Source organism: Benincasa hispida, chromosome 7 (genome assembly GCF_009727055.1).
Source record: "Benincasa hispida cultivar B227 chromosome 7, ASM972705v1, whole genome shotgun sequence".
Lineage (NCBI taxonomy): Eukaryota > Viridiplantae > Streptophyta > Magnoliopsida > Cucurbitales > Cucurbitaceae > Benincasa > Benincasa hispida.
In genome coordinates this window covers 37,690,006-37,706,579 of record NC_052355.1, presented here as the reverse complement: position 1 = coordinate 37,706,579, position 16,574 = coordinate 37,690,006, and the positions used below count along the sequence as shown (strand labels likewise).

Sequence of the window (16,574 nt, the reverse complement as noted above, 5' to 3'; positions counted from 1 at the left end):
ATATTATTTCTTATCCATCATTTCTTTTGCAACACTTTTATTACTCTTCTTTTATTTCAATTTTCGTTTCCGACGATTTATTTCGTTTACGCTGCCATTTAGGCGATTTTCCTTTTTTTTTCTCCAACGATTTCTATTTATGTCGCCCAATTTTTTTTTTGTTTTTTTCTCTTTATTCTTCTTCATATAATTTTTTCTCGAAGAAAAAAGGTGTTTGATGAAGAATAAGACAAAGGAATGGGGAGCGGGAGCAAGGAAATGAGATGAAGAATCTGAACAAATAAAAAGAAAAATGGGAGAAAATTATTGTTGTGTCTCATGAGAATCAAGACAAAGGAGTTAGAAGCATGAGTGGGAGTGAGAAGCTAGAAATAGGCCCTCGAAGCTAAAAATAGACCCTCAAAATGGATACTTCCATATGTGAATAATGTTAGGTCAAATTTCGAGTGTTTTTAAAAAAATGAATCAAATTTCGAGTGACCCTAAATAGGGTCATCATGCAAATTCCCCAAGAACCCCTGGCGACTCTTCTTGGTTTATAGGGTTTAAGCATCGCCGGCAACTACTGCTCTGTTTACTCTCTCGACATACACCATGGATCAATTTTCCGAAGATCTCGACAAGGAATTCTGCAACACGAAGAAATTTGAGAGAGAAGAAGAAGATGACGACGACGAGGAGCAAGAAGATGGACAAGACGACTGGGACGATTGGAATGCAGACGAGGAAGAAGGAGATGAAGCATTTGATTCGAATTTTCTGTGTCTTTTCTGCAACTCAAACTACAATGACTGTGACACTCTGTTCAACCATTGCAACTCTGTCCACTATTTCGATTTTCACAGCATCAGAAGGGCCCTGGGTTTGGACTTCTATGGTTCCTTCAAAATTATCAACTACATACGATCTCAGGTTAGATATGTTTGTCTGAGGGTTTTTTTTTAAATATATATTTTTTAAAATTATTATAAATTTTGTGAGTATCGCGTTTGTTGGATATTGTTGACAAATGGTCTACGAGGATTTGAAGGTTTTAGTTTACAATTATCGTTTGCTACTGTACAAGCGTTAACTCGTTATTTACCATTTATGGTACTCAGGTAGCAGAGAATAGGTGCTGGAGCTGTGGTCTCTCTTGTAAATCAAACCAGGATTTACAGAATCATTTACACAAAATTTTAAATCTCAATGACATAAAGGTTCTTTGGGATGATGATAAATATCTAAAACCCTTCAGGCAAGATGATCCCCTCCTGTACAGTTTTACAGAAGACGAAGAGGATGATGAAGAAATGACTAGAGAAAATCTTCCAATTCATCCAAACCAAAACAAAGAAAATGGAATGGAAGATTGTAGTTCTACTTCACATGGTTATTTGAATACTCCAAGCAACTTAGAGGCTGAGATTGAGAAAACTGTGAAAACCACGGAGACTTTGGGGTTGAAAGATGAGATGCAGGAAGACAATCAATTTAAAATAGCCAGACGAAATTTTGATAGAAAGGATATAAAAAATGCAAATGAAAATTACTTTGGTTCATATAGCTCTTTTGGCATACACAGAGAGATGTTAAGCGACAAGGTGCTACACTACCTCTCTGTCTGCTTTTGAATTGAACATCATAAACTGATTTATATTATAGAGGGGGATATTTAATTTTTGAAGTAATACATCACCAACATTACCTTTTATGCAGGTCAGAATGGAAGCTTATATGGAGGCTATTTTGCGAAATCCGTCTCTCTTCCACAATGCTACTGTGATGGATGTAGGCTGTGGAACAGGCATACTTAGGTGAGGTGGGAATAAGTTGGCGTAGTTTCATTTGTGCTTTTGCATTTGCTACTCGTTTCTAGAAGATTTCGACGTTTACACTTTAATCAGGTGCAATAACTACAAACAGTTGCTTTAAGCTATTTGTGTGTATAGATATTCATCCCGACCTGTTATGTTTTTCAATCAGGTTTGGTCGATGTTGACAAACCATACACTCTTCATTGTTCATTTAATTACAAGGTTTATGTAATCTTCATCCTCTTCCTTTCTAGTCTCTTTGCTGCAAAAGCGGGTGCATCAAGAGTTATTGCAGTTGAAGCGAGTGAAAAGATGGCAGCAGTGGCCACCCAAGTAGTGAATCAATTTCAGTATAGTCAGTTAGTTTCCTTATTTCTTAGATGATTTGTTTTACGGTAGCTCCTTTACTCAACTTGGCTACAGATTGCAAAAGACAATGGCCTCTGGTGGAACAGGAAACAAACTGGAGATTGTGGTGTGTCAAGTGGGACTATAGAAGTGGTTCATGGTATGGTAGAAGAACTTGATAAGAACATAGAGATCAAGCCTCATAGTGTTGACGTATTATTGAGTGAATGGATGGGCTATTGCTTGTTGTATGAATCAATGCTCAGCTCAGTTCTCTTTGCAAGGGATCGTTGGTTGAAGCCTGGAGGTGCAATCTTACCAGATACTGCGACGATTGTAAGTCTGCATTATTTTGTTTCACCTTGTGGAAGGTCTAATCTTGAAATTACATTTCACTCAATAATTTCTATCTACTTTTCAGCTTGTTGCTGGATGTGGAGTTGGTGGAACTAGTCTTCCATTTTGGGAAAATGTGTATGGTTTCAAAATGTCTTGTGTTGGCAAGGAACTTGTAAAAGATGCTGCCAACGCTCCTATTGTTGACATTGTGGATGCTAATGATTTAGTAACTAGTCCTGCAATCCTCCATGTAAGTACTACCAAACAAAATTTTCATTTATTGTGAATGCATTGTACTCTACTACCACAGTTTGGTGAAAAGTTCTCTCCACGGCTTTTAGAATCACAGGTGTTCTGACCTAAGTATGCTTGGAAAATAACGTGATTACTGGGGCAAAAACATTTTATCGTACTTTTACTACATAGTTTGTGAATACTGTTTTTCTATTTAGGAAGGCTATTTCTTGGATCCTTTATCTTAGAAAATCAGATTAATATTTTAGTTATGCTCACATCACTGCGTACTAGTGCGATTCGTGGTTTTCATTACTAATGTATTTTTGAGAAGATCATTGGGTGGGGGAGAAACCCCTGTGTGGGGCATTTCCTCGGTTATACCATTTGTCCTCGTTTAAAAATCATTTGTGGCCAACTTTCTTGTGTAGATAGGGAGTTCTTGTTCATTTTCCTTAAGGTTCTGTCGTGCTCTTTCCAATAGGGAAACAACGGATGTGGTTGCCCTCCTCTCTCTCCTCGAGAGTCATCCTCATCCCTTTTGTCTTGGGAGGCGAGATGGGAGAGTTTGGAGCCCTAATCCTTTGGATGGGATCTGGTGCAAGTCTTTCTTTCAGTGTTTGGTTAATCCTTCACCTTTGAGTGAGTATGTTTTTTCGTCCTTGTGGAGAATTAAGATCCCTAGAAAGATTAGATTCTTTACTTGGCAGGTTCTTCACGGGTGTATTAGTACTTTGGATAGACTTGTTAGGAATATGCCTTTGTTGGTTGGCCCCTTTTGGTGTATTCTTTGCCGAAAGGTGGAGGAAGACTTGGATCATATTCTTTGGCGCTGTGAGTTTGTGAGCCTTGTTTGAGGCTACTTTTTCCATACTTTCGGTTGGGTGTGTGCTTGTCATAGAGGTTTTAGAGAGTTGATCAAGGAGTTCCTCCTCAATATGCCATTTGGGGAGAGAGGGCGTTTTCTCTGGCTTGCTAGTGTTTGTGCTATTGTTTGGGTTTTGTGGAGCGAGAAGAATAATAGGGTGTTTAAGTGGCTTGAGAGGGATGCTAGGGAGAGTTGATCTCTTGTTTGCTTTCATGTGTCTCACTGAGCTTCGATTTTGAAGGTTTTTTGTAATTATTCGATTGACATGATCTTGTTTAGTTGGAGTCCCTTCTTGTAGTGGGATTTCTCTTTTTTGTGGGCTGGTTTTTTGTATGTCCGTGTATTCTTTCATTTCTTCTCAATGAAAGTTGTTCTTATTAAAAAAAAAATGTAGACTTCTTTTTCAGCTATTTTCAAATTGATCCATTGTGCTATGTTGAAAGGTTTCATAAAGTTTTTGTCCTTGTTTGTTTGATTAAGTTTCCTCTATTTTACTAATGCTCGAAATGCTCGCAAGTCTTGAGCCGTCTCTTCAGTTACTAGACTAGCGTTGATTTTTGTATCATTTTAAGAATATCATATGCATGATTTAGGATGATCTGAGCATATTCTAGGGGCAGACGGGTGAGCAACCTGTAAAGTATTTCCTTACAATGGTATTGATTCAGTAAATGCAAAGTAGCTCGAAGGCAGTTACAAGGTTCTCCCCTTCACTCTCTCTCAAGAATTCAATAAAAAATAGACTAACCTTTAAATAGTAAAAAAAAGAAAAAAAACAGATTAACTTCCTCTACTGACCAACCACTTATTTACATACCCTCGCTCATTACAAAGATCACTATTCTGATCTGTAAATGGTCCCCACTCATAACAACCACACACACTCCCGCTTACATAACATTCCCTGTGCTAACAGACTCACCACCAATTCCCCGCCCCCCACCAACATACTGTAATACAATTGGTGACCTAGCCTTACTCTCTGCTTCTAAATTCACCTTGCTCTTACGGTGAAACTCAGGAAACTACCGTTGAAAGTCATCAAGCTTGTAATGACCCAACTCTCTAATGCTTATTGGAGGGACGTTACTACATGCATGCATAACTTGAAAATAGGTCTTTTGTAAATTTAAGGAAAAGAAACAAAACTCGTTTCATTAAATAAAGCTTTGAAGAGTGAAAACATAAAATCACTGTTCAGGGTACCCCTGAACTCTAATTTAAAATAAATTAAATAAATAATGAAACAGAACAGAACAATCAAAGAATTTTAAATGTCTAACTCCTAAACCAAAACATAGAAATTTGAGAAAACATATGCGAAAGCGGTGCCAAGTCCCAAAGCCTCGGTCACAGATTCTTCATATTATTCGTTGATTTGTTCTTTCCTTTACCTGAAAAACATGTAGAGAAAAGGGAGAGTATAAAAATACTCAGTGAGTGACCCACTATTGCGTCCACTAGGTGATATTGTTAACTTTCCTATCGAGACATAGGTGCACATCATGTATCATAGGCATAAGTATAAGGGTGAACCCGAAGGCACATTTTCATTAGTAGTGATCCCAGGGGTCACAATCATAAGCATAGGTGGCGATCTCATAGGGACGCCGAAATATGAACGTAAGAAGTGGACTCGAAGATTCACAATCAGGAGATGTACACAGCCTGATAGGAGCGCTAACAATCACCATCAGTCTAACATGCAACAAACAATATCCAAATTTCGTATCTAACCATAAACATGTATAGCAACATAACTCAGATTTTCAGAACACCTCAACAGGCCATCCATTAGCAAATCATAGCAAATCACAATAATATCATACTTTCATGTGTATACAAAATCTTAACATCAACTTGGTTAGGGTGCCTAGTTCGTGGGTGAATAGGTAGTAAACCACTTACTTTGATATTAAGCCCAACCAAATAACAATTTAATCTTCGTGAAATCCTTGAATCTTGAGTCAAGCCTATACATAAACCAAGTTTTAAAATTAATAACCAAGGCCAAGTTCCAAACACCTAAACATTGCTACATAACTCCCAAATTCCATCATTTTAAACCATTCCAAAAACTCAAGGCTCAATACTCATCGAAACCGATCTTCTAAACTCTGGACAACCCACTGAGCCCCTCCAACTTTGCCTAAAGTCAAAATAAAGTGGGTAAACAAGTGTAATCCAAATAATTTAATGGGTATATCTCCTCAACCTAAAAGTTCTATTGAAACTCCAACTCACCAATTTGTAACAATTTCCGCCAAACTACGATTGAATCCCTTTAGTGACCTCGAACCAAAATCTCTCGAATTCAACAGTGGTGACTCTCTCCAAAGATGGTCAGTTGACGAAAATCAGATATGAGAAGGAAAGATATCAGTGACAGAAATCGATTAGAGAGGGAGAGACATCGAAGGTGGGAGGAATTGAAGATGAGAGATATCGTTACCCAAAACTGGCGATTGACGACAGTGACTGCCTGGACGTAAAACCCCTCCCACGTGCGGCCACTAGCATTTGAACGTCGATTGTCAAACCAAGACGGGCTGGAACGACTGAATAGAAGAGACTTGCCTGCGGTTGGTCGATTGACGACTGACAGCGAGCACTGCGGTAACACGACGGTTGTCAAGGTGGTGGGAGGTGAGAGAGAAGGTTGTTGGTGCTGAAGGTGCACCGAAGAAGAAGAGGAAGATGAAGAAGTCTACTCACGCGTCACGAGGAGAGTAAAAACTAATTATTTTTTCTCTTCTCTCTCTTTTAATCCTCTAAAACCTTAAGCGCACATATATAAATAAGCCCAATTCCTTATTTAACAGGGTAAACCCCAATGCCAATATGCATATTCTTTTCCTTATTTCCTTCCAAAATTTCCTTAAACAAAATCCAAATATTTTAATTATTAACCCAAAATTTCAAATCTCCTCCAAAATTTCTATTCTTTTCTCACTTAAAAAAAATCAATTTGAATTAACTTAACATATTAATTCAATTTTGGCCTCAAAATTCTAAAATCTAACTAAAATAGTTTAAGAAAAAAATTAAATAGGATTTACCTGAAAATTTGGGATGTTGTATTCTACCTTCCTTAAGAAACTTTCGTTATAGAAAGTTCTAATCTTGAAAGAGTTCTAGGTATTGTGTTCTCATCTCGTCTCCTTGTTTCCATGTTGCCTCTTTGAACTGGTGATTCTGCCATAAAACTTTTACTAGTGCTATCTCTTGGTTACGCTGACACTTTCACTTTCATTGTCAAGATTTGAGTAGGTTTCTCCTTATAGCTCAGGTTCTCCTTAAAGGGCTCGCACTTGAAGTCTATCACATGAGACGGATCTGTCACATACCTCCTCAACATCGACACATGAAAAACGTTGTGAACTGCTGAAAGAGATGGTGACAATGTAACTGATAAGCCACAAGGCCAATTCGTTCCAAGACCTCATTAAGTTTATCAGAAGCCAATAACTGAATTAATGTGCAAGTCATTATGAAAATGTAAACAAAATCTATTAGTGAATTGCTTTTAAACCCAATCATAGAGGCCCAATAAAATGTAGACTTAGCTTTCCCTTTCTACCAAACCTTAGAACACCTTTCTTAGATGCCACTTTCAAAATACTTTATCACCCATTTCAAATTCCAAGTCTTTACGCCTAACATCAACGCAACTTTTCTGTCTACTCTGAGCTGTTTGCATTTGCACTCTAATCTTATATGTTGCTTCATTTGTAGCCTGCACTAACTTCGGTCCCAACAATTTTCGCTCACTAACCTCACCCCAACAAACGGGAGACCTGCAACTCTTCCCATATAGGACATCAAACGGCGCCATACCAATAGTAGCCTAATAACTATTATTATAAGCAAACTCCATCAAATGCAAGTGAGAGTCCCAACTCCTTGAAAATTCCAATCTACAAGCATGCAACATATCCTCCAATGTTTGGTTCAAACGCTTCGTTTGACTAGTTTGTGGGTGAAAAGTTGTGCCGAAATCTAACCAAAGTACCCAACACTGTTTAGAGGCTCTTCCAAAAGCTAGATGTAAAGCGGTCGTCTCTGTCAGACACTGGCACTCCATGTAATTTGACCACCTCTTTCATATACAACTACACTGACATATTCACCGAATACGTAAACCTTCTTGGAATAAAGTGCGTTAACTTAGTGAGTCTGTCCACTACAACCCATATCACCGTATAGCTTTTTGTTGTTCTTAGCAAGCCTGGAATGAAATCCATAGACACATTCTCCCACTTCCACTCTGGTACACTCAAGGGCTGCAACAAGCTTACTTGCTTCTATCTCGGGGCCTTCACTTATTGACACACTAAGTACTTATTGACAAACTTAGCTATCTCTCTTTTCATATCATACCACCAGTAATACCGTTTTAGGTCCTGATACATCTTGCTGCCGCGATGATGTATCGAGAATGGGGAGCTATAAGCTTATGTCAATAATTCATTCTTAAGATCATTGTCTGCAGGTACACATAAATGTCCATGGTAATAGAGACCATTATCTGGGGATAATGAGAACTCACTATCCCATTCTGTCTCTACTTGGTGAAATTTCTCAACAAGGTAAGGGTCATCCTTGTGCATCAATAATCTTCTGTTTAAAGGTTAGTTGTACTGTAAACTCTACCAGTTGAGAAGTGACTTCGAACTGCTATTGCAATTTCAGCCCATTCAAAATCCTTGCATAAATGTATCTGTCTGATAATTAAAGCTGCTAAATGGGCTGTCTTTCTACTCAGAGTATCCGCTACCATATTCTCCTTGCCTGGATGATACAAAATTTTACAGTCATAATCTTTCACTAACTCTAGCCATTTGTGCTATCTCATATTTAACTCCTTTTGAGTGAAGAAGTATTTTAAGCTCTTGCGGTCTATGAAAATCTGTATTTTCTCTCCATACAAGTAATGTCTCTCCATACAAGTAATGTCTCCAAATTTTCAAGGCAAAAACCACTGCTGTCAACTCTAAGTCATGAGTAGGATAGTTTTGTTCGTGGTTCTTCAACTGGCGGGAGGCATAAGCAACCACTTTATCGTGTTGCATAAGCACACATCCTAGCCCTTTTTTAGAGGCATCACTGTAAATCATAAAACTTCATGATCCATCTGCCACTGCAAGAATTGGAGCAATAACAAGCTTCTGCTTAAAATCCTGAAAACTGTCCTCACAATCTTTACTCCTCACAAAGGAAGCTCTCTTTCTGGTCAACTAGGTCAAAGGAGAGGCTATGCGAGAGAAGTCCTCTACAAACCGACGATAATAACTTGCTAACCTCGGAAAACTACGCACTTCACTGACTGTCGTGGGACAGGGCCAACTCGTAACCGCCTCAATCTTTGCTGGGTCCACTGAAACTCCATCCTTCAACACCACATGTCTTAGAAAGGACACATGGCGTAGCCAAAATTCACACTTGGAGAATTTGACATACAACTTATTCGACCTCAAAGTCTCCAAAACTTTTCGTAAATTTTTCTCATGTTCAGCCTCTGTCCTAGAATAAACCAAGATGTCATATATAAAAACCATCACAAAAGTGTCAAGCAACTCCTTGAACACTCTATTCATTAGGTCTATAAATATTGCAAGGGCATTAGTCAAGCTAAACGACATTACAATGTACTCATAATGTCCATATCTAGATCGAAAAGCAGTCTTAGGAATGCCATTGTCCTTTATCCTCAGTTGATGATACCCTGAATGTAGATTGATCTTGGAGAAACCTGTAGCCCCCTGTAATTGGTCGAACAAGTCATCAATCCTGAGGAGAGGGTACTTGTACTTGATGGCCACCTTGTTCAAATCTCTATAATCAATGCATAAGCATAATGACTCATCCTTCTTCTTTACAAACAACACTGGTGCACCCCAAGGTGACACGTTTGGTCGTATGAAATCCTTATCGAGCAATTCTTGCAATTGAACCTTGAACTCTTTCAACCTTGTTGGGGCTATTCTATACGGAGCCTTCGAGATTGGAGCTATACCTAGCTCTAACTCATAACGAAGTCTATCTCCTGATATGGTGACAAACCTATAAGATCCTTAAAAAAAGCATTTGTATATTCTCTCAACATTCGGTCTGAAGTCATGGCGACCTTAGCTTCTCTGATGTCAACCACATTGGTCAAAATACTCCAAGTACCTTGGTTAAGCAACTTGTTTGCTTTCATAGCTGAAATTACTTTGGACGAAAGGAAAGAATAGAAGAGAAGACTACCATTGGAGGAGGAAAAGGGGTCGGAGAGCTGCGAGAATTACCATTGTAAAACTCCAAGCTTGGAGTTTCGTTGTTTAACATTACGTCAATATTTCACAACTTGTATGATCATATCGTTTGTTTTTTTAGATTTGGTTGCAATGGACGCGTTGATTGAGCTCAGCGACTTGATTGCATAAAATCCAACTTTGTTCTCTAAAAAACTCTCGTAGACTTGTAGTCGATGTCCTCCATCTGAGGCTATTCTTGCTGGATCTCCTACCATTTTGTGTTCTTAGCTCAATGCAATGCTTGCTGTTGCTCGACTTCAAAAAAAAAAAAAAAAAAAAAATAAAAAATAAATACTTTGGGCGTGATCGTAGTCCCGACCCCTTTAAATTTAAAGCTAGCTTCTATAGGAGGGTTAAAATTCACCTCCTTACGGGAACGGTCTATACTGGCATGGTTGACAGCCAACCAATCCATGGCTCATATAACATCAAAATCACGCATGTCCAAGATTATTAAAGTCACATCTAGTGTATGATTTGCTATTACAATCTGACATGTCCTTATCTTTTCATTTATTATCATAGTTTCTCCAAACATAGTAGAAACTGATAAGACATAATGCAAAGGCTCTACTTCTAACATAACATGCTTCACAAATATTAATGATATGAACGTATGGGATGAGCCAGAATCAAACAATACCAATGCATAATATCCCAAGATTGGGAGTGTACTTGTCACCATTGTGTTAGACTTCCGGCCTCTTGTCGAGTGGTAGAATAAATACGGCCCTGTTGTCGCTGACGGTCTGTACCCTCTGATGGGCGTTCAAGGGCTGGTTTTTGCTACTACTAGATTGAAAACCAGAGAATTGATCGTCGTATGCTCCCCCCACTTGCATCTAGAATAAGTGCCTGCGCCAATCAAATGCCGCCCCCAGGGTTGCCTTCCACATGAATTGCAAACGGGCCTGTCTTTCCAATTTGACATAAAGTTCAACACACAGTACAACTCTTCCATTGATGTAAAGTTCATAAAGTTCCTGCTCATAACTCTTTCACTGACGTAATCCCTTGGCTTCAAATTTAGAAATTCAGCCTACTTGTTGTACTGTGTGTTTGCAGGGAAGTATTTTTCATAGAAACGCTCTTTAAACTAGGCCCCCGTTGGTATCAGTCATCTTTTCCGCTAAACGCCACCATATCTTTACGTTATCTCTCAACATAAAAACTGCGCATTGGAGTTTCTGGTCCTCTAGGCACTTCATGTAATGGAAGATTGTTTTGATGGAGGACAACCACATCTCTGCCTTCGTAGGGTCCTTCAGCTACTCGTCGAAGGTACGAGGGTTGTATTTTCTGAAAAGTGTTTAGCTTCAAGGGACAAATCTTGCACGTTCTGGTTCTGGGGCTGAGTTAGTTGCACCTAAATTGGTGGTATTGGTACCTGATGAATCCGATTAGTTTGAGCTACCTGCTTTGCCACTGCACAGCAGACTAGTTCTTGTATCCTCCCCAACAAAGATGATGTAACCATTTCCTCAATTTGCGCTGCCATTGCCTGGCTCCATCCTCCTACACTCTCGACGCGGAAGGGTCTTGGGCCTGAGGATCCCAAACTTGGGGGTCTTGGACTTGTGGATCCTGAACCCCTCCTCTAACCTTCCTTTTTATTTGAGTTTTGATGCCATATTCTCACATTCACACATAGTCAACTTATATCAAACTCTATCCCAACAGAAAAATGACAAATACAACTGTAAATCAAGCAATACTCTATACGTATAATTCTAGACCCCTTTTTTTTAAAAGGATATGTCTGGCAATGACGAAGAATCCATTAATAGCCAATGAGACAATCTGAATTTTCATAATAAGTCAGTCTACAGAACCTAAAAACTTGGGCGTTGATACCAACTGTAACGACCCAACTCTCTAACACTTACTGGTGGGAGGAATCGAAGATGAGAGAAATCAAATCTAAGAGGGAAAGATATCTGTGGCAGAAATCAATTAGAGAGGGAGACATCAAAGGTGGGAGGAATCGAAGATGAGAGAAATTATTACCCAAAACTGGTGATTGACGACAGCGATTGCCCGGATGCAAAACCCCTCCCACCTGCGGAAGAGACTCACATGCGGTTGGCCAATTGACTATTGACGGTGAGCATTGAGGTGGTGGGAGGTGAGAGAGAAAGCTATCGGTGCTGAAGTTGCACGAAGAAGAGGAAGATGAAGAAGTCTGCACACACATTAGGAGGAAATTAAAACTAATTTATTTTCTCTCTTTTTTCAAATCCTCCAAAACCCTAATTACACATATATAAATAAGCCCAAATCCTTATTTGATTGTCAAAATTCCAATGCCAATATACATATTCGTTTCCTTATTTCCTTCCGAAATTCCCTTAAACAAAATCCAAATCTTTATTAATTAACCCAAAATTTCAAACCTCCAAAATTTCCATTTTTCTCCCACTTTTAAAAAAAATAAAATTGAAAATACTTAACATATCAATTCAATTTTGGCCTGAAAATTCTAAAATAGGATTTACCTGAAAATTTGGGATGTTACAAAGCACCTCTCTATGTGGCCTCATGCTACTGTGCCAACTAATCATCAAAGCTTCCACACCCGTCGCAGTATTCTTTTGATAGGCAAACACCTCCTGTAGAATCGCGATCCATTCATATCGGACAAAGTCTGGAGGCGAAGATTGCACCTCATGTGAGCGGCCCAAAGCATGCTTAAGCTAGGAAGCATGAAACACGGTGTATTGCAGAGCCCTCGGAGTTGTAGCTTATAAGCCATGCGTCCAATTCTCTGTGCCAACAGATTCACCACCAATTCCCTTCTTGCTCCTCCTTTGATATTGTAATATAATTGGTGGCTTAACATTACCCCCTCCCAAGAGAAACTAATAAAGCTGTAGTATATGTGTAATGTAATTGTGAACGTTATCTCACATGCCGTTTTCTTCTTTTTATGTTCTAATTTGGCTTGGCAGTGAATGAAGACATGCCTTCTTTTCTTTTTATTTTTTAGACTTTCGATCTAGCAACTATGCATCCTGATGAAGTAGACTTCACTGCAAGTACCGAGTTGGAACCAAATTCACATGATCCTTCAAACAACTCAAATAGTGTTGAAGTTGAAGCATCTTGGTGTTATGGAGTTGTTCTATGGTTTGAAACTGGTTTTACAAGCAGATTTTGCATGGGATCACCGGCTGTTCTGTCTACATCTCCATATACTCCCAAAACTCACTGGTCTCAGACCATATTAACCTTCAGAGAACCGGTTGCTATAACATCTAGAAAATCGACATCCAACATATCAGCACCAGTAGGTAGCCATGCCTGCCCTGCTGTCAAAGTTCATGTGCGTCTAAGCATTGTCCGTGCGCCTGAACATCGAAGCATTGACATTTCACTAGAGACTACTGGAATCGCTGGTGATGGTAGGAAGCGCCTCTGGCCTGTACAACTTTTCACACTAAGATAGAGTATGCAAACGTAAATGACAGATGCTTGGATCCTGAATCAGCAATTTCAGACAAAAAACTGGTCGTTCCGTTTGTGTTCAGAAGATTCATCTATGGAGTTCGTCAATTTTGACTCTTAATCTTTTATATGTAAGTTATATTAATAGGCATTGAGAATGTAAGCGAGTTAAGCTAGTTAACTTTAGAATGATATTGCTCTCTGTCTCTAATATCATAGTGGTTGTTGAGGCTATTAGTTTTGTTTTTATTGTTGTATTCTATTGTGTGTAGTTTCATAACACAACAATGAATTTGGTTTTTTAGGAATTTACAATTCTGCCTTTACAATTGCGTTGGATAATGGGCCTTGATGCAAGAATTTGATATAATTTTGGATTTTAATGATTTTTTGACTAAAATCCAAGGCTTTTTTGTACGCAATTCGACTAGGCAAGAGGAAAGCAACTAAATATGTTTTGGTTTCTCCATTCTTTTAGGGGGTATTTCTCTTCATTCTTTTAGGGGTGAGACAGAGAATGAAGGTGTCATGGTTTTCATCCATATAAAAAAATTAATACATCATAGAATTGATATTTTTAATTGTGGGATAAAATTGGTGTTTTAGTCATGGGTCACAAACTCCTTGGACCAAACAAGAAGTGAAGTTTACAATTCTACTACTTCAAATTCCAACTCTTTGGATCAAACACCCATGGATAAAAAGGGTAAATGCAATTATGAATGTGGATATTTAAACTTTTTGGGGCGCATAGTAGGTTATTATAATTTGTAGGTAATAAACGGTTTGTTTTTATAGTATGTGTTTGGGGTGCAGACTATTATAGTTTGGTTTATAATAGGTTATTATAGTATGAATTATAACAATTTGTAATTTAAATGAAGATTATTGTAGATCGTGCGTCACTTTTTTTGCTACCATATTTTATAATACTAATAGTTATGCATATAAAGTATCATATTTTGAAAATATAATTAAAATTATATGTTTCACCAATTTATACAAAATTAATTGGATATTAATTTATGTTAAAAGCTAACCATTTTTTTTTTGTCATTTTGGGAGGTACCTTGGTTAATATAAAAAAAAAAAAAAAAAAAAGTATATTACTTTGAGATGTAATTCATATGTTTCATATATAAAGCTTTCTTCTTTGGAGGTACAAAAAAATGTAAGACAAAATAAGTAACTCATGATTCATGATCAAATATGACCAACTAGATTTTATATCAAATTTACTACAAACTTAAATGTATAATTGAAACGAAGTAATTATTGTTCATTATCGAAAAGCAGTCCAAAACACGTGTTGATAAAACATTCTCTTGAAGGAGGAGGTTGCAATAGTCCAACTTCAGGGCTATGAGAATGGATAAGAAGCTCACTATATCTTGCACACTACGGAATATAATTGCATAAGCTCCATCCTCTGTTAGTTATGCAATTCCAGAATATTTTGGAGTTGGCTTACGACTTCCGCACGATGTTCGACCTCGGTTGCATGCTTCTCTTTCGGTCATTCTGCAATCACCTTCAATTGGTCATTTACGAAGTCCATGGCATTTTTAACAATGTCTGACGTTTCAGATTGATTTCCACTTCGCTTTCTCTTACTTCCTCTCAAAGCGTTTCCTCCTTTAGTGCTTCGACCAATATGTATTCCATGCATGTCATCCTATGACATGTTCATTCTCTGACTAGACATCGTGGAGATGTTCGAATCCTGTGATTCACTAATAGGAACACCATCATTCATATGGTTTGGCACATTCAACCGGACATCCGCATAGGTCTCCGATCGTCCTCTAGTAGCCCGATCCTTGTGGAAGACGTAGACCAAATCATCATAGTATGGGAATGACTTGTGTAGAAGCCCCTTTGCTGCAAGATGACTCTACATGATGGGCAAAGTGGATTTTATGATTAGGTCACGAATATTCGTAAATCAATTTAGACAAAATTGCACATTCACCCATCCATCGAATAACTCCCGCTTTGTAGTGATGCATTAGGATTCCTTATTCTAGCTGAATCCACCAAGTCGGTCCTTTCATTTCTGTGTTCGCTTGGTAAGTTTTTTTTTTCTCCAGGATTTGACTCACAATCTATAGTCGGCGATCCTTGGATATTATAGTCGGGCAACTTTTCAACTATCATACATTGTAGTTGTGCCAAGTACCCAGGTCGAAATGTCTCATTGTCTAATCTCCATCCCCCAGTGCGACCAACGCCACCAAGCACTCGACTAGCTTCGCTTCTTCCTCTTTAGTCCAAGTGTACTTTGGGGCTCTAGAGGAACTTGACATTCTAGTATACACATGTACACATTTTAATACAATTAAACAATAAATAAAAGTATGGAACATAACTAATAGGTGAAATGAAGTACAAAATATAGTAAACATAATGATATTAAGAGATTCCAAATGAAGTCATTTCATAACACATGACAAAGGAAATAAGTGTTCTAATTGATTAAAGAAGCATAAAGGCACTACATGTTATGCAACTTCCATTCAATAAACATCCGTTGCACCAATTCATCCCTCCATTGGGTCCATTTATTTGAACTCTTAATGTAATTGATCTCATCCTCCCATTTGTAGCAAAGTTTGAATCCACCTCATCCAAATCCTCGACTAGTTCACTATTAGTCAACTCCCTATTGATTAGATTGTGCAAAAGACAACACGCCATGATGGTTCTGAAGGAACTCTTATTCAAGAGTACCTACAAGCGGAAGCAAATCTTTCCAATTACCACATATACATTCAAACATACTTTCATAATGCTAAAGAGGCCAAGAAATTATACCAAATGAAGATTTCTTCTTCACAACAAGTCTAAAGCCCAATCGTCTACCTCGAACAATCACTACTCGGACAGAAGGAAACGGAGAAGACAACACCACTCAGAGCCCTCAGTATTACTGGAGTGAGAATCCAAAGTGTAGGCTTTGTTCGGATCTGGTAGAGGGAAGGAGGAAGAGAAACCGTATACAACGATCAAGCAAGTGGGAGATGCGGTCATCTATTGCATAGACAAGATGCTTGATCATTTAGGTGAAGTATACGATCGTGTAGGAAAAGTAAGCAATCGTCTAAATGATCGTGTAGCAAAAGGTAAACGATCGTGTAGGAAAAAGGGTGAGCGATTGTCCGAACGATCGCGTAGGAAAAACTAAGCGATCGTCTATACGATCGTTTAGTAAATACTAGGAGCTAAACGATCGTTTAGATAATAGCA

The 16,574-nt window shown here is 38.3% G+C and overlaps 1 protein-coding gene across 1 annotated transcript; it reads left to right on the top strand.

Moving 5' to 3' along the window:
- The first annotated feature begins 415 nt into the window (after positions 1-415).
- Positions 416-13,636, top strand: LOC120081280 (probable protein arginine N-methyltransferase 3). The gene is made up of 7 exons (XM_039036017.1): positions 416-912; positions 1,101-1,583; positions 1,699-1,796; positions 2,051-2,129; positions 2,220-2,480; positions 2,566-2,733; positions 12,871-13,636. Exons 1-7 carry the CDS (start codon positions 595-597, stop codon positions 13,327-13,329), a joined length of 1,866 nt encoding a protein of 621 aa, XP_038891945.1. The 5' UTR covers positions 416-594; the 3' UTR covers positions 13,330-13,636.
- Positions 13,637-16,574: the final 2,938 nt, after the last annotated feature.